The 25,401-nt window shown below is 39.1% G+C and overlaps 1 protein-coding gene across 1 annotated transcript in view; it reads right to left on the reverse strand.

The window, feature by feature from the left end:
* Nucleotides 1-1,194: 1,194 nt before the first annotated feature.
* Nucleotides 1,195-25,401, reverse strand: part of LOC130870027 (bile salt sulfotransferase 2-like) — a 63,820-nt gene continuing 39,613 nt past the window's right edge. The window contains exon 6 of the mRNA XM_057762598.1: nucleotides 1,195-1,307. Within this exon, the coding sequence (XP_057618581.1) occupies nucleotides 1,195-1,307 (113 nt within the window). The remainder of the gene's footprint in view (nucleotides 1,308-25,401) is intronic.

Raw genomic sequence — 25,401 nt, forward strand, 5'->3', positions numbered from 1 at the left:
ACTATAGCCACTCTGATGAATATCTTGCATATCACCATAGAACCTTCATCTGGCGATGGACCGAGATAAAGACAGAGACCCACATTGGAGCACTGGGCTGAGCTCCCAAGATCCAAATGAGGAGCAAAAGGACAGAGAACATAAGCAAGGAAGTCAGGACCGTGAGGGGTGCGCCCATCCAATGTGACGGTGGAGTTGATCTAATGGGAACTCACCAAGGCCAGCTGGACTAGGACTGATGGAGCATGTGATCAAACCGGAAATTTTTAATAAAATTGAAAAAGAAAAACCTGAGAGAGCTTAATTCTAGACACAAAAATACAGAGTTTAACACATCTTCTTACTGTTTGCTGGTGGTGTGCCACAGCTCCTTTAAGAGAGGTATTCCTGACTCAGTCATAGCAAAAGAAAAAAAGTCATGCAGTTTTAAAATGCAGGCTTTCTGGGCTATGCTGGAGTGCTGGTCACTCACCCTTTGGTCCAGTCTGTGCAGTCACTGTCTGTGTCTCAGGGAGCTGCTGAGGTCGTGGGAATAAGTGGGTTTGGAGGCAGAGTGGGACTTGTAGGTTAAAGGATCTGATCAGGGGTGGAGGAGCAGCCTTCCTATAGGAGGCTTGCTTCTGACCAGCTAGTGTGGCCATTTTTGCCCAAATGTCACAGAGTAAAAATAATACATTTTCCTATACTGTTATTTATTTTTAGTATTTAACAAAGATTGCTTTTAATTTGGAGTTACATGAAGGGCACTGGAGTTTCATGAAAATGTATTTACAAACAGGTAACTAAAAAAGCATATATTTGATGACTCAAGATTCTAAGATTTGGAGCTAGAGGTTAAGAACACTGTACTGCAAATGTAGACGATTTGAATTCACTTCCTAGGACCCAAACCAAGCATATTACAGTAACTGTAGCTCACTGCAGGGAATAGATTCACTTTTTTGGCCTTCGAAGGGACTATACACAAAAGTGTGCACACACCACCAACATCAATACAACCACCTCTACCATCACCACCACCATCACCACCACTATTACTACTATTACTACTATTGTATTTTAAAATAATTATCCACAATTAAATAATAGGTACTTATTCTATGACCACACCCAGTCATTCACATGTATAATGACAGAAAAATAAACATATCCATATAAGATTCAGTATAGATATAAGATTCTAGTGTTTAGAGTTTATTTCCATGGGAACAGCTCTGGAGGAAATCCAGCCATGTTTTCCTGGAATGCTTTATCAAAGGCCTCAGCTTGTGCTACTGTAATGTGATTCTTCCAGTCTCCAGTTGTGCCTGTAAAATGTGAAGCAGACACATAGATGGGTTAATAATGATCTTAATAACACTCACTTCTTCCTTCACAAGCTCTTACCATCTGTTTGATGAAGAACATAAATTTAATAAAGTGGAATTACTGGTGAACCCCTAGTGAACCATTCATATGACTTGAAATCATGTAATACATACTATCTACTTCTGTGGAAATCATGTCCTACCTTCTAGTCCCCAAACTATCAGCTATACAATCTAGTAGCAGCAACACAGGCTCTACATTTTCATATGTCCAGATTATTCCTGCCTCCCACCACACCTGTTTTCATTGAACTATTCAACTGAAATCTGTTTTTCAGCTCAGTCATCAAGACACACTTGAATTGTTCTTTCTCCTTTTCAGTGCTCAGTTATAGAAGTTTTTCATAATAAGCAAACATCTTTAAAAGCATTTAAAAATTTTTACTTATGTGTGTGTAGGTACACATGAATGTGCATGGATGCAGAGGTTGGAGGCATCAGATTCCCTGGAGGAGAAAATACACATAGTTGTGAGCTGCATGACAGCCATCTTGATACTTCCACCAGTTACAGGAGATCCAGCTACTTGTTGGTGAGAACATCCCAGAACTTCTCTTTCCATTCAGCCATGGTGTTTGTTGATTGATGATCTTCATTATTTCATCCTCTGTGCTTTGTAGCATTTTCCATTTTATCCATACACTGGTTCATATTAATCAGTTCCAGTAGTTGTTTAGTTTTGGAATTAGAAACACAAGGTTGTTCAAAATTTCCCACTGAATTGTGTGTTCCTTCAATATGGAAGATTGATGTCTTCCACATAATTACATCTTGTCTTTTTGTGTTTTTATTTATGCCACTGTAACTACCTCTTTTTATTTTCTCTCCACTTAGAATGCTGGAGACCTTACCATTTTCTGTGTTTTACTTCATAGCTCTGGCACTTTGATATGTTCCATGAACTTCCTTTTTGTAGATATGCATGGAATATGTATATAACATATTTGAAAGGTAAAATGCTTCTTTTTTTTGAGATAGAATTTTTCTGTGTATCAGTCCTAGTTGTCCTGTAACTAGTTTTTGTAGACCAGGCTGGCCTTTAACTCACAGAAATCTGCCTACTTCTGCCTCCTGAGTGCTGGGTTTAAGACGTACATCACCACCACCCAGCTTTAAATGTTTCTTAACTTGCTAAAACTTCAAAGCATGTCAGACATATATATCATACTGAGTATGAGATTTGAATGCACTCACAAATGAGTGAGGAAGGTCCTGGTGGTGTTTCCACTTTTCTGATGAGAAAAAATTAATCCTTGAGATATTACCCAGCATGACAGTGATAGATGTGTATTTGTGGTCAAAATGATTTACAATTAATGTCATATTTTTCCTTATTACTACAGTCTTTATATATCACATTAGTTAATTTAAATTCTCCAGGAGGAAACCCTTCTATCCCCCTGTGACCTCAGAGGAACTCTGAAACACAAGCTGCAACTATACAGTCAGGACCAAGAGGTGAGTAACCACCCAACCAGTAGAAAACCCCACTCTCTTGGCCCTATATACCAGGACAAAATCATGGGCCTCTTTCCCACCTGCCTCAGCTTCTCTAGCCAGCCAGCATAGAAGCTTCTTGCAGGTAGGCTGCTCCAACACCTCCACCTCATCTATTGAACACTGCAAATTACAAGTTACACTCAACCCCCACATCCTACTTTCCCCTGGGAACTCAGAGGAACTATGAAACAGAGGCTGCCACTACACAGAGAGGATTAAGAGAGAGGACCAAGAAAGGAACTCTCAAGCACAGTCTGTGAGTGTACAGAGTGGATCATGAGAGCAAATGAAGTGAGTAGACCAAGACAGTGGACCAAGAGAGCAGGCCAAGGGAGATCTCAGTGGCTCCCTGAGACACAGACAGTGACAGTATAGAGCAGACCAAGAACAGTTCCCAAAGACACAGACAGCAAGGATTGGACCAAGAGGTAAAAATGTTGCTGGCACCAATTGGAGGAAGAGATGGGTAGGAACCAATGCAAGAATTCATTCAACACCCTAAAAATCAGCATGCATGACCAGAACCAGTGGTCATACAACAGGAAGACTTGATCATCCTAACCCAGAAGAAGCAGAAAAAACAAATTTTAAATGTAACTTTATGAAGTTGATGGGGGCATTTAAAGAGGAAACAAATTCCCTTAAAGAAATAGAAGAAAAGACAAACAAAAGATTGGAAGAAATCAATAAATCTCTTAAAGAAACCCAAGAAACCCAAGAAAAGACAATCAAACAGGTAAAGCAAATAGTTCAAACAGTTCAAGACTTGAAGACTAAAATAGGGTCAATAAAGAAAACACGAACTTAGGGAATTCTGGAAATAAAAATCTGAGAAAATGAGCAGGAACTACAGAGGCAAGCATAACCAACAGAATACAAGAGATGGAAGAGAGAACCTCAGGTGTTAAAAATACTGTAGAGAAAATAGAATCAACAGTCAAAGAAAACATTAAATCCAACAAATTCTTAACACAAAACATCCAGGAAATCTGGGACACCATGAAAAGACTAAACCTAAGAATAATAGGTTTAGAAGAAGAAGAAGAACTCCAATTCAAAGGCACAGAAAATATATTGCAAGCCCAGACTTCTATACCCAGCAAAGCTTTCTTTCATCATCAATGGAGAAAACAAGATATTCCGTGACAAAACAAGATTAAACAATACCTATCTACAAATCCAGTCCTACAAGGAAAACTCCAACCTAAGAAAGCTAATGCACCCACAAAACACAGGCAACAGATAGCCTCACACTAGCAAACCCCAAAGAAGGGAAACACACAAATACTACCACCGAAAAATAGCAAGAATTAACAAAAATCTATTCATATCAATGGACTCAATTCACCTATAAAAAGACACAGACTAAGAAAATGGATACAAAAGCAGGATTCATCCTTCTGCTGTATACAAGAAACATACCCTAACCTCAAAGACAGATATTACCTCAGAGTACAGGATTGGGAAAAGATGTTTTAATCAAATGGACCTAAGAAACAAGTGAGTGTAGCTATCCTAATAGCTAATAAAATGACTTCAAACTAAAATCTATCAAAAGAGATGGAGAAGGACACTTTATACTCATCACAGAAACAATCCACCATGATGAAATCTCCATCCTGAACATCTATGCCCCAAATACAAGAGCATCCATATATGTAAAAGAAACATTACTAAAGCTTAAATTGCACATCAAACCCTATACACTAATTGTAGGAGACTTCAACACCCCACTCTCATCAATGGACTGGTCAACCAGAAATAATTTCAACAGTGAAATAAGAGAACTAAGAATTCCATGACTCAAATGGACTTAACAGACATATACAGAATATTCTACTCAAATACAAAGAATATACCTTCTTTTCAGCATCTCCTGGAAACCTTCATAAAATTGACCACATGCTCTGTAACAAGACAAACTTCAACGACACAAAAAATTGGAATAACCCCTTGTATCTTATTGGTTCACTATGACTTAAAGTTAGAATTCAACAACACTAATTACAGAAAACCTACAAACTCATGGAGGTTGAACAGTACTCAATGAACCACCCCTGGTTCAAGGACAAAATAAAGAGAGGAAGTAAAGACTTCCTAGAATTCAATGAAAATGAAGGCACAATTTACCCAAACCTATGGGAAACTATGAAAGTAGTGCTAAGAAAGTTCATAGCACTAAGTACTTACATAAAGAAAGTGGAGAAAACTCACACTAGTGACTTAACAGTACCCCTGAAAGCTCTAGAACAAAAAGAATGAGACTCACCCAGGAGGAACAAATGACAGGAAATAATCAAATTGAGGGCTGAAAACAATAAAATAGAAACACAGAAAACTATACAAAGAATCAACAAAATGAAGGGCTTTTTTTTTTGGAGAAAATCAGTTAGATAGACAAATCTTTATCCCAAATAATCAAAAGGTAGAGAGAGAACATCCAAATTAACAAAATTAGAAATGGAAAGGGGGACATAATGACAGAAAATCCACAGAATCATTAAGTCATACTAAAAAAACCTGTACTCCAGAAAATTTGAAAATGTAAAATAAATGGACAATTTTCTGGATAGGTATGACATACCAAAAGTAAATCAAGAACAGGTGAACAATTTAAATAGACCTATGTTCTACAAGGAAATAGAAGCAGTAATCAAAAGCCTCCCGAACAAAAAAGCCTAATGGTCAGATGGTTTCAGTGCAGAATTCTATCAGAACTTCAAGGAAGAGCTAATACCTATGTTCCTCCATTTATAACACATAATAGGCACAGAAGGAACATTGCCAAACTATTTTTATGAGGCCGCAGTTACTCTGATACCAAAATCCCAAAAGTCTTGACACCAACCAAGAAAAAGAATTACATATCAATCTCACTCATGAGCATTCATGCAGAAATACTCAATAAAACACTGACAAACCAAATTCAAGAACACATCAAAAAATAATCAACTATGGCCAAGAAGACTTCATCCCTGAGATGCAGGAATGGGTCAACATATGAAAATCTATCAAGATAATCCACCATATAGACAAACTGAAAGAAAAATATCATATGACAATTTCATTAGATGCTGCAAAATCATTCAACAAATTTTAATACCCCTTTATGATAAAGTTCTTGAAGATATCAGGGATACAAGGAATGTATCTAAACATAATAAAAGCAATATACAACAAGCCAACAACTAACATCAAATTAAATGGAGAGAAACTCAAAGAAATTCCACTAAAACCAGAAAAGACAAAGCTGTCTACCCTCTCCATATCTATTCAACGTAGTTCTTGAAGTTCTGGCTAGAGCAATAAGACAACATAAAGAGATCAAGGGGATTCAAATTGGAAAGGAAAAAGTCAAACTTTTGTTATTTGCAGATGATATGATAGTGTACATCAGTGACCCCAAAACTCTACCAAAGTGATGGAGGAGTTACTTTCATTTAATAAAGAAACTGCCTTGGCCCATTTATAGGCTAGCCCTTAGGTGGGTGGAGTAAACAGACAGAATGCTGGGAGAAAGAAGCCGAGTAAGGAGTCGCCATGATTCGCCCACCAGACACAGACGCAGGTTAAGATCTCCCTGGTAAGCCACCAGATCGTGGTGCTACACAGAATATTAGAAATGGGTTAATCTAGATATGAGAGCTAGCCAGTAAGAGGCTGGAGCTAATGGGCCAAGCAGTGTTTAAAAGAATACAGTTTCTGTGTAATTATTTTGGGGCATAAGCCATGCGGGCGGCTGGGTGCCGGGGACGCAGCCCCGCCGCTCATATTACAACACCAAAGAACTCCTACAGCTGATAAATACCTTCAGTGATGTGGCAGGATACATGATCAATGCAAAAAGTTCATATCCCTTCTATACACAAATAATAAGGAAGCTGAGAAAGAGATCAGAGAAACATCACCCTTCACAATAGCCACAAATAACAAAATATCTTGGGATATCACTACCAAAGAAATGAAAGACCTGTTTGAGAAGAACTTTAAGTCTTTCAAGAAAGAAATTGAGGAAGATACCAGAAAATGGAAAAATTTCCCGTGCTCTTGGATAGGTAGGATCAACATAATAAAAATGGTAATCCTACAAACACAATATACAGGTTCAGTGCAATTCCCACCAAAATCCTAATACAATTCTTCACAGACCTTAAAAGAACAAAATATTCAACTTTATATGGAAAAACAATAACCCAGGATAGCCAAAACAATTTTGTACAATAAAGGAACTTTTGGAGGCATCACAATCCCTGACATCATGCTCTATTATAGAGCTTCAATAATGAAAACAGCTTAGTAGTGGCATAAAAAAGACAGGTTGGACAATGGAATCAAATCAAAGACCTGGATATTAATCCACACACCTATGAACACCCGATTTTTGACACAGAAGCTAAAATTATTCAATGGAAAAATGAAAGCATCTTCAACAAATTGTGCTGGCATAACTGGATGTCAACATGTAGAAGAGAGCAAATAGAGCCAGATCTGTCCCAATGCACAAAAAGCAAGTCCAAATGGATTAAAGATCTCAATATAAATCCGACCACACTGAACCTGATAGAAGAGAAAGTGGGAAGTAGCCTTTAATGCATGGGCACAGAAGACCATTTCCTAAATACAACACCAGTAACACAGACATTGAGAGCAAAAATAAATAAATGAAACTTGAGAAGCTTCTGTAAAGCAATGGACACAGTCAATAAGACAAAAAGGTAGTCTACTGAATAGTAAAACATCTTCATCAATCCCACATCAGACAAAGGACTGTTCTCCAAAATATATAAGAACTCAATTAATGGGAAGCAGCCCTGGACAGGGAACTCTGAAGTTCCTCATCCCCCTCCCTACACTCCCTTGGCTCCCTGCAGGGGCTCTATACCCCGCATACTGCCTCTCTCTTCTTGTCCTACCCAGCTTGCATCCAGAACCCTTCTTCCTTCTGCCCCCTTTCCTCTTTGGGCACATAACACCATCCAGCTCAGTCTGTCTGGCGCTGGGGGCAAATCCACAGGGCAAGTAGGCAGGCGAGACTTCCTTTGTTTCACTGGCCCGTCTGCACCAACCAAGGTAGGCGCTTTGTTTACGAACTACCTAACCTGCACGGAGATCTGATCTCGGCACCAGGAGAGACAGCAGTGCGGTGAGTTTGTGACCAGCGGTGGTGGAAGCAGCCCTGGACAGGGAACTCTGAAGTTCCTCATCCCCCACCCTATACTCCCCGGGCTCCCTGCAGGGGCTCTACCCCCCCATACTGCCTCTCTCTTCTTGTCCCACCCAGCTTGCATCCAGAACCCTTCTTCCTTCTGCCCCCTTTCCTCTTTGGGCACATAACACCATCCAGCTCAGTCTGTCTGGCGCTGGGGGCAAATCCACAGGGCAAGTAGGCAGGCTAGACTTACTTTGTTTCACTGGCCCGCCTGCACCAACCAAGGTAGGCGCTTTGTTTACGAACTACCCAACCTACACGGAGATCTGATCTTGGCACCAGGAGAGACAGCAGTGCGGTGAGTTTGTGACCAGCGGCGGTGGAAGCAGCCCTGGACAGGGAACTCTGAAGTTCCTCATCCCCCACCCTATACTCCCCGGGCTCCCTGCAGGGGCTCTACCCCCCCATACTGCCTCTCTCTTCTTGTCCCACCCAGCTTGCATCCAGAACCCTTCTTCCTTCTGTCCCCTTTCCTCTTTGGGCACATAACACCATCCAGCTCAGTCTGTCTGGCGCTGGGGGCAAATCCTCAGGGCAAGTAGGCAGGCGAGACCTCCTTTGTTTCACTGGCCCGCCTGCACCAACCAAGGTAGGAGCTTTGTTTACAAACTACCCAACCTGCACGGAGATCTGATCTCAGCACCAGGAGAGACAGCAGTGGGGTGAGTTTGTGACCAGCGGCGGCGGAAGCAGCCCTGGACAGGGAACTCTGAAGTTCCTCATCCCCCTCCCTATACTCCCTGGGCTCCCTACAGGGGCTCTATACCCCGCATACTGCCTCTCTCTTCTTGTCCCACCCAGCTTGCATCCAGAACCCTTCTTCCTTCTGCCCCCTTTCCTCTTTGGGCACATAACACCATCCAGCTCAGTCTGTCTGGCGCTGGGGGCAAATCCTCAGGGCAAGTAGGCAGAGGAGACTTCCTTTGTTTCACTGGCCTGCCTACAACAAGCAAGGAGAGACATCACTAGAGCACCAGGAGAGCTATCACTGCAGAGAGCCATCACTGGGAAGGTACAACAGTAGGCAAGGAGACCTGATCCGGTAAAAGAAGATCCATAGGGGAGCATTCGGAGAAAGAGACGGGCAGGCGCCAATGCAAGAATTCACCTAACAATCTGAAAAACTATATGAAACCACCAGAACACAGCGACCTCCCAACAGGAGGACATGAACACCTTAATCATGAAAAAGTAGATAAAATTGACTTTATGAAAGTGATTGATGCCCTTAAACAACATGTAAAAAATGCCCTTATAGAAATGGATGAGAAGTATAACAGAAAGTTTGAAGAATTGAGTAAATCAGTGAATGATACCCTAGGAAACCAAGGAAAAACAATCAAACAGATAATGGAAACAGTTCAAGACTTAAAAACTGAAATGGAGGCAAAGAAGAAAACACAAACAGAAGGCCAGCTGGACAGGGAAAATCTAGGTAAACGAATAGAGACTACAGAAGCAAGCATAACCAACAGAATACAAGAGATAGAAGAAAGAATCTCAGATTCTGAAGATACCATAGAGAAAATAAACACGCTGATCAAAGAAAACAGCAAGGCCAACAAATTCTCATCACAAAACATTCAGGAAATATGGGACAAAATAAAAAGACCAAACCTAAGAATAATAGGAATAGAAGAAGGAGAAGAAGCGCAGCTCAACGGTCCAGAAAATATATTTAATAAAATTATAGAAGAAAACTTTCCCAACCTAAAGAAAGATATACCTATGAAGGTTCAAGAAGCATACAGAACACCGAATAGGCTGGATCAAAAAAAACATCCTCTCGCCATATAATAATCAAAACAAAAAGCATACAGAATAAAGAAAGAATACTAAGAGCAGCAAAGGAAAAAGGCCAAGTTACTTATAAAGGTAAACCTATCAGACTTACACCTGACTTCTCTATGGAAACCATGAAAGCCAGAAGGTCCTGGATAGATGTACTGCAGAAACTAAGAGACCATGGATGCAAGCCCAGACTACTATACCCAGCCAAGCTTTCACTATAAATGGAGAAAACAAAATTTTCCAGGATAAAAACAAATTTAAACAATACGTAGCCACAAATCCAGCCTTACATAAAGTAATAGAAGGAAAATCACTAACCAAGGAGTCCAACAATGACCACAATATCTCAGACAACTAGAGAACCTTCACCAGCGCAACACAAAGAAGGGGAACACACAAAATTTACAACTTAAAAAATGACCGGAGTTAACAACCACTGGTCATTAATATCACTTAATGTCAATGGACTCAACTCTCCTATAAAAAGGCACAGACTAAGAGATTGGATACGAAAACAGGATCCAACATTCTGCTGTTTACAAGAAACACACCTCAACCACAAAGACAGGCACCTACTCAGGGTAAAGGGTTGGGAGAAGGCTTATCAAGTAAATGGACCTAAGAAACAAGCAGGGGTGGCCATACTAATTTCTAACAAAAGTTGACTTCAACCTAAATCAATCAGGAGAGATGGAGAGGGACATTTTCTACTCATAACAGGAACAATTCATCAGGATGAAGTCTCAATCCTGAATATCTATGCCCCTAATATAAAAGCACCCACGTACGTAAAAGAAACATTGTTAAAACTCAAGGCAGCCATCAAACCGCACACATTAATAGTAGGAGACTTTAATACTCCTCTCTCACCAATGGACAGGTCAATTAGACAGAAACCTAACAGAGAAATAAGAGAATTAATGGAGGTAATGAATCAAATGGACTTAACAGACATCTATAGAATATTCCACCCAAATAGGAAAGAATATACCTTCTTCTCTGCAGCTCATGGAACCTTCTCAAAAATCGACCACATACTCGGTAACAAAGCAAACATCCACAGTTACAAAAAAATATTAATAACCACCTGTATCTTATCAGATCACCATGGATTAAAGCTAGAATTCAGCAACAATGCTACCCCCAGAAAGCCTACAAACTCATGGAAACTGAATACTCAACTACTGAACCATACCTGGATTAAGGAAGAAATAAAGAAAGAAATTAAAGTCTTCCTTGAAGACAATGAAAATAAAGAAACAACATACTCAAACCTATGGGACACTATGAAAGCAGTCCTGAGAGGAAAGTTCATAGCACTAACTGCCCACTTAAAGAAAACAGAGAAAGCACACATTGGAGACTTAACAGCCCACCTGAAAGCTCTAGAAAAAAAGAAGCAGACTCACCTAGAAGGGGTAGAAGACTGGAAATAATCAAACTGAGGGCTGAAATCAACAAAATAGAAACACAGAAAACAATTGAAAGAATCAATGAATCAAAAAGCTGGTTCCTGGAAAAATCAACAAGATTGATAAACCCCTATCCAAACTAATCAAACGGCAGAGAGAGAATTTGCACATTAATAAGATCAGAAATGAAAAGGGGGACATAACCACAGACACAGAGGAAATTCAGAGAATCATTAGATCTTACTACAAAAGCCTGTATGCCACAAAACTGGAAAATGTAAAAGAAATGGACACTTTTTTAGATAAATACCATATACCAAAGTTAAACCAGGACCAGGTGAACAACCTAAATAGACCTGTTAGTCGTGAAGAATTAGAAGCTGTTATCAAAAACCTCCCTTCCAAAAAAAGTCCAGGACCAGATGGTTTCAATGCGGAATTCTACCAGAACTTCCAAGAAGACCTAATACCTATTCTCCTTAATGTATTTCACAATATAGAAACAGAAGAGTCATTGCCAAATTCCTTTTATGAGCTACAGTAACTCTGATACCAAAACCACACAAAGACACAACCAAGAAAGAGAATTACAGGCCAATCTCACTCATGAACATCGACGCAAAAATCCTCAACAAAATTCTGACAAACCGAATCCAAGAACACATTAGAAAAATTATCCATTATGATCAAGTAGGCTTCATACCAGAGATGCAGGGCTGGTTTAACATACGCAAATCTATCAATGTAATCCATCATATAAATAAACTGAAAGAAAAAAACCATATGATCGTTTCATTAGACGCTGAAAAAGCATTTGACAAAATTCAACATCCCTTTATGATAAAAGTCTTGGAGAGATTAGGGATACAAGGGTCATACCTAAATATAATTAAAGCTATATACAGCAAGATGACAGCTAATATCAAATTAAATGGAGAGAAACTTAAAGCCATCCCACTAAAATCAGGAACACGCCAAGGCTGTCCACTCTCTCCATACCTCTTCAATATAGTTCTCGAAGTTTTAGCAATAGCAATAAGACAACATAAGGGGATAAAGGGGATTCAAATTGGAAAGGAAGAAGATAAACTTGCATTATTTGCAGATGATATGATAGTGTACATGAGCGACCCCAAAAACTCCTCCAAGGAACTCCTACAGCTGATAAACGCCTTTAGTAATGTGGCAGGATACAAGATCAACTCCAAAAAATCAGTCACCCTCTTATACACAAAGGATATGGAAGCAGAGAGAGAAATAAGAGAATCATCACCTTTCACGATAGCCACAAACAGCATAAAATATCTTGGGGTAACTCTAACCAAGGAAGTGAAAGATCTATTTGACAAGAACTTTAACGCATTGAAGAAAGAAATTGAAGAAGATACCAGAAAATGGAAGGATCTCCCTTGCTCCTGGATTGGGAGGATCAACATAGTAAAAATGGCAATTCTACCAAGGGCAATTTATAGATTCAATGCAATCCCCATTAAAATCCCATCAAAATTCTTCACAGATCTTGAAAGGACAATAATCAACTTTATATGGAGAAACAAAAAACCCAGGATAGCCAAAACAATCTTATACAATAAAGGAACTTCTGGAGGCATTACCATCACTGACTTCAAACTCTATTACAGAGCTACAGTAATGAAAACAGCGTGGTACTGGCATAAAAACAGAGAAGTCGACCAATGGAATCGTATAGAAGACCCGGATTTTAACCCACAAACCTATGAACAACTGATTTTCGATAAAGGAGCTAAAAGTATACAATGGAAGAAAGAAAGCATCTTCAACAAATGGTGCTGGCACAATTGGATGTCAACCTGTAGAAGAATGAAAATAGACCCATATCTATCACCATGCACAAAACTCAAGTCCAAATGGATCAAAGACCTCAATATCAATCTGAACACACTGAACATGACAGAAGAGAAAATGGGAATTACCCTACAACATATGGGCACTGGAGATCGCTTCCTATGTATAACCCCAGCAGCACAGACATTAAGGGCAACATTGAATAAATGGGACCTCCTGAAACTGAGAAGCTTCTGTAAAGCAAAGGACACTGTCATTAAGACAAAAAGGCAGCCTACTGACTGGGAGAAGATCTTCACCAACCCCGCAACAGACAAAAGTCTGATCTCCAAAATATATAAAGAACTCAAGAAAGTAGACTTTAAAAGGATAATTAACCCAATTAAAAAATGGGGCACTGAACTGAACAGAGAATTCTCAACAGAAGAAGTTAAAATGGCCAAAAGATACTTAAGGTCATGCTCAACCTCCTTAGCGATCAGAGAAATGCAAATCAAAACAACTTTGAGATATCATCTTACACCTGTCAGAATGACTAAAATCAAAAACAGCAATGATAGCCTTTGCTGGAGAGGTTGTGGAGAAAGGGGTACCCTCATCCATTGCTGGTGGGACTGCAAACTTGTGCAACCACTTTGGAAATCAGTGTGGCGGTTTCTCAGAAAAATTGGGATCAACCTACCCCTGGACCCAGCAATAGCACTCTTGGGAATATACCCAAGAGATACCCTATCATATGACAAAAGCATTTGTCCAACTATGTTCATAGCAGCATTATTTGTAATAGCCAGAACCTGGAAGCAACCTAGATGCCCTTCAATGGAAGAATGGATGAAGAAAGTGTGGAATATATACACATTAGAGTACTACTCTGCGGTAAAAAACTATGACTTCTCGAATTTTGCATGCAAATGGATGGAAATAGAAAATACGATCCTGAGTGAGGTAACCCAGACCCAAAAAGAAGAACATGGGATGTACTCACTCATAATTGGTTTCTAGCCATGGATAGGGGCCACTGAGTCTATAATTTGTGATCCTAAAGAAGCTAAACAAGAGGGTAAACCCAAGGAAAAACATATAGATATCCTCCCAGCTATGGGAAATAGACATGACTGATGGGCAAAAAATTGGAATCTTGGGGGTGGGGTGGGATGGGGATGAGGGGTGATGGGGAGAGAAAAGTGTGAAGGAGAGGATGAGGGGAACTGGGGGAATCGGGGTGATTGGGGATAAAGGAAGGTTGGATAGGGGAGCAGGGAAACTCATACCTTAGGTAAGGGAGCCACCTAAGGGTTGGCAAGAGACTTGAACTTGGAATGGCTACCAGATGCCCAGGGCAATGTCCCCAGTTAGTTCTTTGGGGCACCTGAGGATAGGGAACCTGAAATGAACCTATCCTATAATCATACTGATGAATATCTTGCATATCGCCATAGAACCTTTATCTAGCGATGGATGGAGATAGAGCCAGAGACCCACACTGGAGCACCGGACTGAGCTCCCAAGGTTATAATGAGGAGCAGAAGGAGAGAGAACATGAACAAGGAAGTCAGGACCATGAGGGGTGCACCCAACCACTGAGACAGTGGGGCCAATCTATTGGGAGCTCACCAAGGCCAGCTGGACTGCTACTGAAAAAACATGGGATAAAACCGGACTCTCAGAATGTGGCGGACAATGAGAGCTGACGAGAGGCCAAGGAGAATGGCACAGGAACTTTCATCTGGCGATAGATCGAGAGAGAGACAGAGACCCAAATTGGAGCAATGGTCTGAGCTCTTAAGGTCCAAATGAGGAGCAGAAGGAGGGAGAACATGAGCAAGGAAATCAGGACCACGAGGCGTGCATCCACCCACTTTGACAGTGGAACTGATCTATTGGGAGCTCTCCAAGGCCAGCTGGACTGGGACTGAATAAGCATGGGTTGAAACTGGACTCTCTGAACATGGCGGACAATGAAGGCTGATGAGAAGCCAAGGGCAATGGCACTAGGTTTCGATCCTAATACATGAACTGGCTTTGTGGGAACTTAGCCTGTTTGGATGCTCACCTTCCTGGGCCTGGATGGAAGTGGGAGGACCTTGGTCTTCCTGTAGGGCAGGGAATTTGGACTGCTCTTCAGTATCGAGAGGGAGGGGGAATGGACTTGCGGGAGGAGAAGAGGAGTGGGGATGAGGGAGGGGAGTGGGTGGAGGGGGCAATGTGTGGGAGGAGGGGGAGGGAAATGGGAAACGGGGAGCAGTTGGAAATTTTAATTAAAAAAGAATAAAAAAAAGAACTCAATTAATTAGAGATCAAAATTCCAAATAATTCAATTGAAAATGGGTTACAGATCTAAACAGGAAATTCTTAATAGAAGCATCTCAAATGGTCAAAAGACATTTAAGGAAATGTTCAACCTAGCCATCAGGGAAATACAAATCAAACCTATTCTGAGATACCATCTTACACCAACCAGAATGGCTTAGATCAAAATATCTTATGCTGGAGAGGATTAAGAGTAAGGGGAACACTCTTCTATTGCTGGTGGGAATGCAAACTTCTACAGTCACTCTGGAAATGAATATGACAGTATCTCAGAAAATTGGGAATCAACTTACCTCAGGACCCAGCAATACCACTCTTATGTATATACCCAAAGGATGCTCAATCATACTACAAAAACACTTGTTCAACTGTATTCAGAGCAGCATTTATTTGTAATATCAAGAACCTGGAAACAACCTATATACCCGTCAATGGAAGAATGAATAAAGAAAATGTGGTACATAATGGAGCACTACTTGGTGATAAAAAAGAATCACATCTTAAAATCTGTGTGCAAATGGATAGATCTAGAAAAAAATCCTGAGTGAGGTAATCCAGACCCAGAAAGCTGAGCATGGTATGTACTCACTCCTAAGTGGATAATAGCTGTAAAGCAAAGGGTAATGAGCCCATAGTCCCTGACCCTAGAGAAGCTAAGTAATAAGATGAACCATAAGAGAAACATATATAGATCTCCCTGGGAAAGGGAAATAGACAAGATCTCTTGACAAAATTGAGAGTGTGGGGGTGAGGGGAGAAGGGAGGGTAGGAGGGGAGAAGAAAGGGAGAAGGGGATAGAAAGGAGAACTTGAGGGTACTGGATAGTCAAGATGGGGGAAGGACAAAGAAGGAGATCCAGGAATTACATATCTTGTTTGAATGACCCATTATGGGGCTGGCAAGAAACCTGGCACTAGAGAAATACCCAGGAATCCAAAGGATGACCCAAGCTACCACCCTAAGCAATAGTGGAGACAGTGCCTGAACTGGCCTTGCCTTGTAGGCAGATTGATAAATATCTTAAAGGTTATCATAAAGCCTTCATCCAGCAACTGATGGAAACAGATGCAGAGACCCACAGTGGAGCACTGGGATGAGCTCCGAAAGTCCAGTTGAATAGTGTGAAGAGTGAGAATATGAAAAAAGAAGTCAAGACCATGATGGGGACACCCACTGAAACATCTTACTTGAGATGATGGGAGCTCACCAACTCCAGTCTGACAGGGATGGAACCAACATAGCAACAAGGTAGACCCTCTGAATGTGGGTGACCATTGTATGGCTGGGATAGACTGTGGGGTCACTGGCAGTGGCACCAGGATTTGTTTCTGCTCTTGTATTGGCCTTTTGGAACCTATTCTCTTTGGATGAATACCTTGCTCACCCTGGATATAGCAAGGAGGTTCTTCCTCAGAGTAATATGCCTTGCCTTTTTTAGGGAGTGGATGGGGGGGTAGTGTGAGGGGGACGGTGGAGGGAATGGGTGGAGGGGAGGGATTGGGAGTTGGAATTGGTATGTAAAATGAAAAAAGATAGTTTAGTTTGTTTTCTTTCTTTAAAAAATAAAATATTCTCCAGTGGGACATATTAAAGAAAATATAAGGAATTAAAAAATAAATGTATTTTTCTTATACCATATTCAAATAATATACCATTCATATTTATCAATAGTGTCATCTATTAAGATGGATATCTATCATTATTAATGTCTACTCTCAGCTTTGTTTTTATTTTCATTATTTAAATAAGTTTATTTTTTGTTTTCCACAGCATGCCGGGCTCCTGATAAGTCAGAGCAGATGCTTCACTGCCCAGCATTCTTAGCAAATTCAATATAGCTGTACGCTGGAAATAGTCCAGATGAGAGAAGCATATCTTTACAGGTATGCATATGAATTTCTAAATCCAACTATTTCAAAATCCTGTGCTTCTTACAAGCATACATTTCTTTTCATTTCTTCTTTCTAACAATGTCCTCAAGCTCTGGTGAGTCAGGTGAGAGGCTAACTCTAACAAGTGGTGACTTAGCTGCAAAGGAATGCTGTCATAGTTTGAAGGCTGCAGGTCTTACACCAGGGTGTTGTTCAGGTATTTCCTGGCTTTTCTTTTTTGGCCTGCAAATGGCAGGCTTCTTCTTCTGTTCTAAGGTCACTTTCTCTGATTAATGTCTACTGAGGACATTAATGAAAATGATAAACAGCCTAAGCACTGTCAAGAAAACATCCACTGTGAAGCACTTAGGCCTAGGACTTCTGAACTTTGTCATAATTCATTTCCTCCCACATGTTTTGATTATGACACTGTCTTTATAAAAGTCCTGTTACCTTAGCTGTGACTGAATTATGATGAACATTCTAGTCTCCATTTCTTACACTGTCTAAATATGGAATCATAATGACTACAATTATATGTAAAAAGTTACTGCTTGGAGATTAAAACCAGATCCTTTTCACCAAGATGTATGATTGGGTCTTCTAGATTAAGCTGAAAATTAGCTCTCCAGAGGCAAAAAATGTTACTTTGTCTTATGAGAAAAAAAACAATTAAATATTAGGGAAAATAGGCCTAGCAAATTCCTCCAGGCTAAGGCATGTCTAACTCTTCACACAGCTTTTCAGTACCTTTTGATTTATGGAATTAAGTATCTAATGATAAATAATGGAATTAATTTTAAAATTAATCTTTGATCTGCTCATATCTTCTGGATTAAAAAGGGTACTGATGTGATGTAGGAATTGTGAAGAGACATTATGATTATGGCAACTCTTATAAAGGAAAGCATTAAATTGGGGATAGTTTACAGTTCAGACGTTTGTCCTATTGTCATCATTGCTGTAAAGATGGCAACAGGATAGAAACGTTGCTGGAGAGGTAGGTGAGAGTTCTACACCCATACTGGTAGAGAGCAGGAAGTGAATGACGCTGCCCTGGCTTAAGCATCTGAACTTCAAAATATGCCCATTGTGACACACTTCCTTTAAGAAGACCATACCTCCAACAAGACCAAGACCCATAAGAGTATGGGGGCTATTTTCATTCAAATCACCACAATACTATCGTTATGCAGTTTTTCAAAAGTGTTCCCAGATATGTCCATTTCATTTCCATTTCAACATCTTCTATACTGACATAGTGAAGCAAGTGGATTATGAAGTTTGTCTCCTCTACTCATTGAACTGGTTTCCAGTGATATTATGGCTTATTCACTGTGTATCATGCAAGTACAAGACAAATAATGCACAAGAATAAACATAGCTTTCAAATGCAAAAATGAATGCCACATATAATCACTAGGATAATCAAGTTACAAAAGACTTATGAAGTTTTTTGACAGAGTACATTATAATTACTATTCCTACCATCACACACATGCATGCACATGTACACACACATATACACACTAGTATGTATGTATTCAAATATATATGTATGTGTGTAAGTATGTATGTATTCATTTTGTAATCTATGCTACATGGCAAATGTTATGTATATTTGGGAGATTAAATCCAAGTGTAGTCTCATCCTAGAAGAATAGTCCTGGAATAGAAGAAATGCCAGTTGTCCTTATGAATTTGTCTTAAATTCTCTTGCATCTGCTCTGGTATGTCTCTGCCTAACTTTTGTTCGTCAGTTTCCATAGCCCTGCTGTATTAAGAAGAAAGCCACTTCATTCTTCAGGTTCCCTTTTATGTTCATATACTGTTTAAACTCTGCCAAGTTTTGATTTATTACAGGAAATCCAAGAATAGGCAATTTCTCTTAGATGAGACCTTCAGATCAAGGACAGACAATTCTATCTCCACATAGTCTGAAGGTCAGCAGTCTGAGATCAACAGCAGTGGATTCTCCCAGAGGCTTCGATCCTTAGTGTATAGCTAACCATACTCTGTGGTAAGTGGTGATATGTTATTATCCTTAAATATGAGTCCAAATTTCTTGTGATGACACTGGGGGTATTAAATTACATGAAATCTTGCTACTACTTTAAATTAATTATCTTTTAAAACTTCTGATGTTCTTACATTTTTAGTACCTGAAACTCACACTCGGGACACAGGAGGAATGAAGGCTAGAGCTGAAGCATTTGAAGTATGGTCAAATAAAATTAAACTCATAACTCTCTACCTCCTTCATCTATATCCATGTTTTTTACTGGTCCTCATATACTTGACAACCGGTCCAATCCTTCTTGAGCTTAGACCCATCTCAACTATTATTGCCTAAATAGATCTTTGTGAGATTCAAGGTATGATTCATTCTGGAAAAGTAACTCCTCAATTGCACAGCTATAAAACCACATCTACAATCTGCTCCTAGCAAAGAGGTGGCACAGACAGAGATAGGATGGAAATTCCCAGGAGAGAAAATTCAGAATGAAGAGAGTGACCATGAACCTGTAACAATCCAAATGAAGGTTAGCAAATAACATCGGATTTTAACACTGGGGAATAATTTGCTTAGTACTCATGGGGTCTATACTTGGTCTGCAATGGAGCTGCAATCTTCACTTATTCACCATCTTTTCCAGAACTTAATGGAAGTCATTTTTCTTGTTGTCATCTCAGATATACATTGTGAAATATTCGTTCAGTTATGCTGTGAAATATGTTTAATGATACAAACATGTGTTGCATTCTTTTAATATTGTAAAACTGTTACTTTGCTTGCCAAAACATTTGTTTGGTCTGATAAAGAACTGAATGGTCAATGACTGGGCAGGGGGCTAGAATCCAGAAAGAACAAATAGGAAGAGAAATCTAGGCTCAAAAGCAGAGGAAGGAGCAAGGAGCAAGAAAAGAAGGAGAGTAGGACACCAAAGGACCAGTCATCTAGCCTCACAGTTAGTCATGGAGTAAGAAGGATAAAAAGATATTTAGAATAAAGAAAGGTAAAGAGTCTAGATACAAAATACAGTTAAAGAGAAATAGGACAATTTAAGTTAGAAAAGCTGGCATTGAAGAAACTGCATGTAGAGTATGCTTTCAATTTGTCAAGGCCAGCCTTTTGGGCAAAAAAACTGCTCTTGCTTTGACTGCTGACTATATGCTGTACAGACTGGACTATCAAGACACAGGAAAAATATTGTTGAACATTATCAAGACAAGGTAGGATAGTAATTTGAGATTCCTGATTCAGAGAAGTGTCTGCTAGATATTCTGCAGGACACAGGGGGAAGCGACCGATGAACTTTGCCAATACAAGGTGCAACAATCCTTCAAATTTTCTGTTTAACTGAAAAGTATGCCAGATATTCTAAGCCTGCGAAAAAAAGATAGATGCCCCAACCCTGTAGAGGTACTTTGGGTGACTGTCGAGGGAGACAGATGTGTCTATTAGGTAATATTACATCCTTCTGGGGTTATAGGTGGATATAAAGATAAAATAGTAATAGTTAAAGTTGTCCTTAGTTATGATAGAAAGTAAATTAGGTATAAAACATTGGAATCACCAAGATAAGTTAGATAGTATTTTCTTTGAACTTGCTAAATACAAATAGTCTCAACATTGTAAATGCAATTCTTGTTTGATAACTGTGGTAATATTTGTTTGTACTATAACTAATAAAGCTTGCCTGAGGATCAGATTGTGAAACAAGCCACCAGTTAGACATAAATGCCAGGGAGTGGTGGCACACACCTTAAATGCTAGCACTTGAGAGGCAGAGACAGACAAAGACTATGTTAGATTTATCCAGTTTCAAAGAATAACAGAGGCACGTGGTGGCACATACTTTTAATCCCAGTTTTCAGAGTCATATGCCTTTAATACCAGCACTAGGGAAGTGGAAACAGGAAATGATAAAACTGAGCAGAGAGGGGAATATTAAAAAGGAGAAAACAGGAGCTCATGGTTTGAGGACTTGTATAGACAGGATACTCCATTCTGTCTGAGGTTTTTGGTAGAGCTAAAAATGTCTCTCTAGTGTCTGGCTCCTTTACTTCTCTGATCTTTTAGCATTTACCCTGATAGCTTACTTTGTGTTTTTATTATTAAGACCAATTAGAATTCACACTACAGATCTATCAGAATTACACCTGGAAACAATGAAAGCCAGAAGGTCTTGGTCAAGCATTATACAGACATTAAGAGACCACAGATACCAGCCCAGCCTACTATATTCAGCAAAACTTTCAATCACCATAGAAGGACAAAACAAGATATCCTATGACAAAACTAGATTTCACCAATACCTAGCCAGAAAACCAGCCCTACACAAAATACTAGAAGGAAAACTCCAATCCAAAGAAGTTGGCTACACCAAAAAAACAAACAAACAACAACAACAATAACAACAACAACAACAAAAAACCCAGACAATTGATGGTTTCACAGCAGCAAATCCCAAAGAAGGGAAAACACACAAATTAACATCACCAATAATGAAAACTAAATTAACAGGAGATAGCAATCACTGGTCATTAATATCCCTTAATGTAAATGGACTCAACTCACCTATAAAAAGGCACAGGCTAATAGACCAGATATGAAAACATAATCCATCCTTCCTCTGCATACAATAAACACATCTCAACCTCAAGGACAGACATCATCTCAGAGTAAAGGGTTGGAAAAAATATACCAATCAAATGGACCTAAGAAACAAGTGGGTGTAGCTATCCTAATATCTAAAAAAAATAGACTTCAAGTTAAAATCAGTCAAAAGAGACAAAGAAGGTCATTTTGTATTAGTTACAGGAAAAATCCATCAAGAGGAAATCTCAATACTGAACATCTATGACCCAAATACAAGGGCACTTCTTTAAGACTTCCAAAGCTAAAATCATAATTAACCACACACTAATAGTGGGAGACTTCAACACTCCCCTCTCACTACTGGACAGGTCAGACAGAAAAAAAATGAACAGAAAAATAAGAGAACTAACATATGTTATGACTCAAATGGACTTAGCATACATCTATAGAATATTCCATTCAAACAGAAAAGAATATACCCTCTCAGCACCTCATGGAACCTTCTCAAAAACTGACCACACACTCGGTAACAAAACTTCAACAAATACAAAAAAAATTGGAATAACACAATTTACCTTATCAGATCATCATGGTTTAAAACTAGAAGTCAACAGCAATACTAATTCCAGAAAGTCAACAGACACATGGAAAGTAAACAATGCTCACCTGAATATCAATGGGTCAAGGAAGAAATAAAGGGAGCAACTAAAGACTTCCTAAAATTCAATGAAAATGATAACACAACATACCCAAATTTGTGAGACACAATGAAAGCAGTGTTAAGAGGAAAATTCATAGCACTAAATGCCTACATAAAGAAGCTGAAAAAATCCCACACTAGTGAGTTAACAAAACATTTGAAAACTCTAGAACAAAAAGAAGCAAACTCACCTAGGAGGACTAGAGAGCAAGAAATAGTAAAACTGAGAACTGAAATCAACAAAAGAAAATAATACAAAGAATCAATGAGACAAGGAGTTGGTTCTTTGAGAAAATCAATAAAATAGGCAAACCTTTATCCAAACTAACCAAAAGGCAGAGAGAGAATATCCAAATTAACAAAATCAGAAATGAAAAGAGGGACATAATAACAGACACAGAGGAAATACAGAGAATCATCAGGTCACATTTTGAAAACCTGTATTCCAAAAATTGGAAAACTTAAAGGAAATGGACAACTTTCTGAATAAATATCACTTACCAAAATTAAATCAAGACCAGATAAGCAAATTAAACAGACCTATAACTGCTGAAGAAATAGAAACAGTCATCAAAAGTCTCCCAATCAAAAAAGAGACCAGAACCAGATGGTTTCATCTCAGAATTCTACAAGATTTTTAAAGAAGAACTAATACTAATACTCCTCAAATTATTCTACACAATAGGAACAGAAGGAACATTGCCAAACTCTTTTTATGAGGCTACAATTACCCTGATACCCAAACCACAGAAAGACATTACTAAGAAAGAGACTTTCCGACCAATCTCACTCTGATCATTGATGCAAAATTACTAAATAAAATATGAGCAAACTGAATCTAAGAACACATCAGAACTATCATCCAACATGATCAAGTCAGCTTCATCCCAGAGATGAAGAGATGGTTCAACATACGAAAATCTGTCAACATAATCCACCATATAAACACACTGAAAAATAAAAACCACATGATCATCTCATTAGATGCCATAAAAGCTTTTGACAAAATACAACATCTCTGCATGCTAAAGGTCTTGGAGACAGCAGGGATACAAGGAACATACCTAAACATAATAAAGGCAACACACAGCAAGCCAACAGCAAACAACAAACTAAATGAAGAGAAACTCCTAGTGATTCCACTGAAATCAGGAATAAGACAAGGTTGTCCACTCTCTTGATATCTATTCAGTATAGTTTTTGATGTCCTAGCTAGAGCAATAAGACACCAAAAGCAGATCAAGGGGATACAAATTGGAAAAGAAGTCAAACTCTCACTGTTTGCTGATGATATGATAGTTTACATAATTGATGCCAAAAATTCTACCAAGGAGCTTCCATGACTCATAAACACTTTCAGTCATGTAGCAGGATACAATATTAACTAAAAAAAAATCAGTAGCCCTCCTGTACACAGATGATAAAAGGGCTGGGGAAGAAATCAGAGAAACAACACCTTTCACAATAGCCACAAATAGCATAAAATATCTTGGAGTAACTATAACCAAACAAGTGGAAGACTTCTATGACAAGAACTTTAAATCTTTGAAGATAGAAATTGAAGAAGACAACAGAAAGTAGAAAGATCTCCCATGTTCTTGGGTTGGAAGAATCAACATAGTAAAAATGGCAATCTTACCAAAAGCAAGCTACAGATTCAATGCAGTGCCCATCAAAATCCCATCAAAATTCTTCACAGACCTCAAAAGAACAGTACTCAACTTCATATGGAAAAGCAAACAACAAACAAACAAACAAAAAACAAAAAAACCCAGGATAGCCAAAACAATCCTGTACAATAAAAGAACTTCGGAAGCATCACAGTCTCTGACTTCAAACTCTACTACAGAGCTTCACTACTGAAAACAGCCTGGTATTGGCATAAGAACAGACAGGAGGACCAATGAAACTGAGTAGAAGACCTGGATATTAATCCACACATCGTCGAACACCTGATTTTTGACAAAGAAGCAAAAATTATCAAATGAAAAAAGAGGGCATATTTAATAAATGATGCTGGCATAACTGGACATCAACAAGTAGAAGAATGAAAATAGATCTATATCTATCACCATGCACAAAACTCAAGTCCAAATGGATCCAAAACCTCAACAGAAAGCCAGTAACACTGACCCTTATAGAAGAGCAAGTGGGAAAGCATTGACACAGAAGACCACTTCCTAAATATAACCCCAGCAGCACAGTCACTGAGAGGAACAATTAATAAATAGGACCTCCTGAAACTGATAAGTTTCTGTAAAGCAAAGAACGTGGTCAAAGAGACAAAATGACACAGCCTACAGAATGGAAAAAGATCTTCACTAACCCCACATCAGACAGAGTTTTTATCTCCAAAATATATTAAGAACTCAAGAAGTTGGTCACCAAAAGAACACATAATCCAATAAAAAATGGATTACAGACCTAAACAGAGAACCCTCAAAAGGGGAATCTAAAATGGCAGAAAGACACTTAAGGAAATGTTCAAAATCCTTAGTTATCAGAGAAATGCAAATAAAAACAACTCTGAGATTCCATCTTACACCTGTAAGAATGGCCAAGATAAAAGACACTGATGACAACTTATGCTGGAGAGGGTGTGGGAAAAGGGAACACTTCTGCACTGCTGGTGGGAATGCAAGCTGGTACAGTCCCTCTGGATTTCAGTGTGGTAATTTCTCGGAAAATTAGGAAACAACCTTTAAGACCCAGTATTACCACTTTTGGTTATATATCCAAAGGATGCTCAAATGTGCCACAAGGACATGTGCCCAACTTTTTTAATAGCAACATTGTTTGTCATAGTCAGAACAT

This window comes from Chionomys nivalis, chromosome 2 (genome assembly GCF_950005125.1).
Source record: "Chionomys nivalis chromosome 2, mChiNiv1.1, whole genome shotgun sequence".
Classification (NCBI taxonomy): Eukaryota; Metazoa; Chordata; class Mammalia; order Rodentia; family Cricetidae; genus Chionomys; species Chionomys nivalis.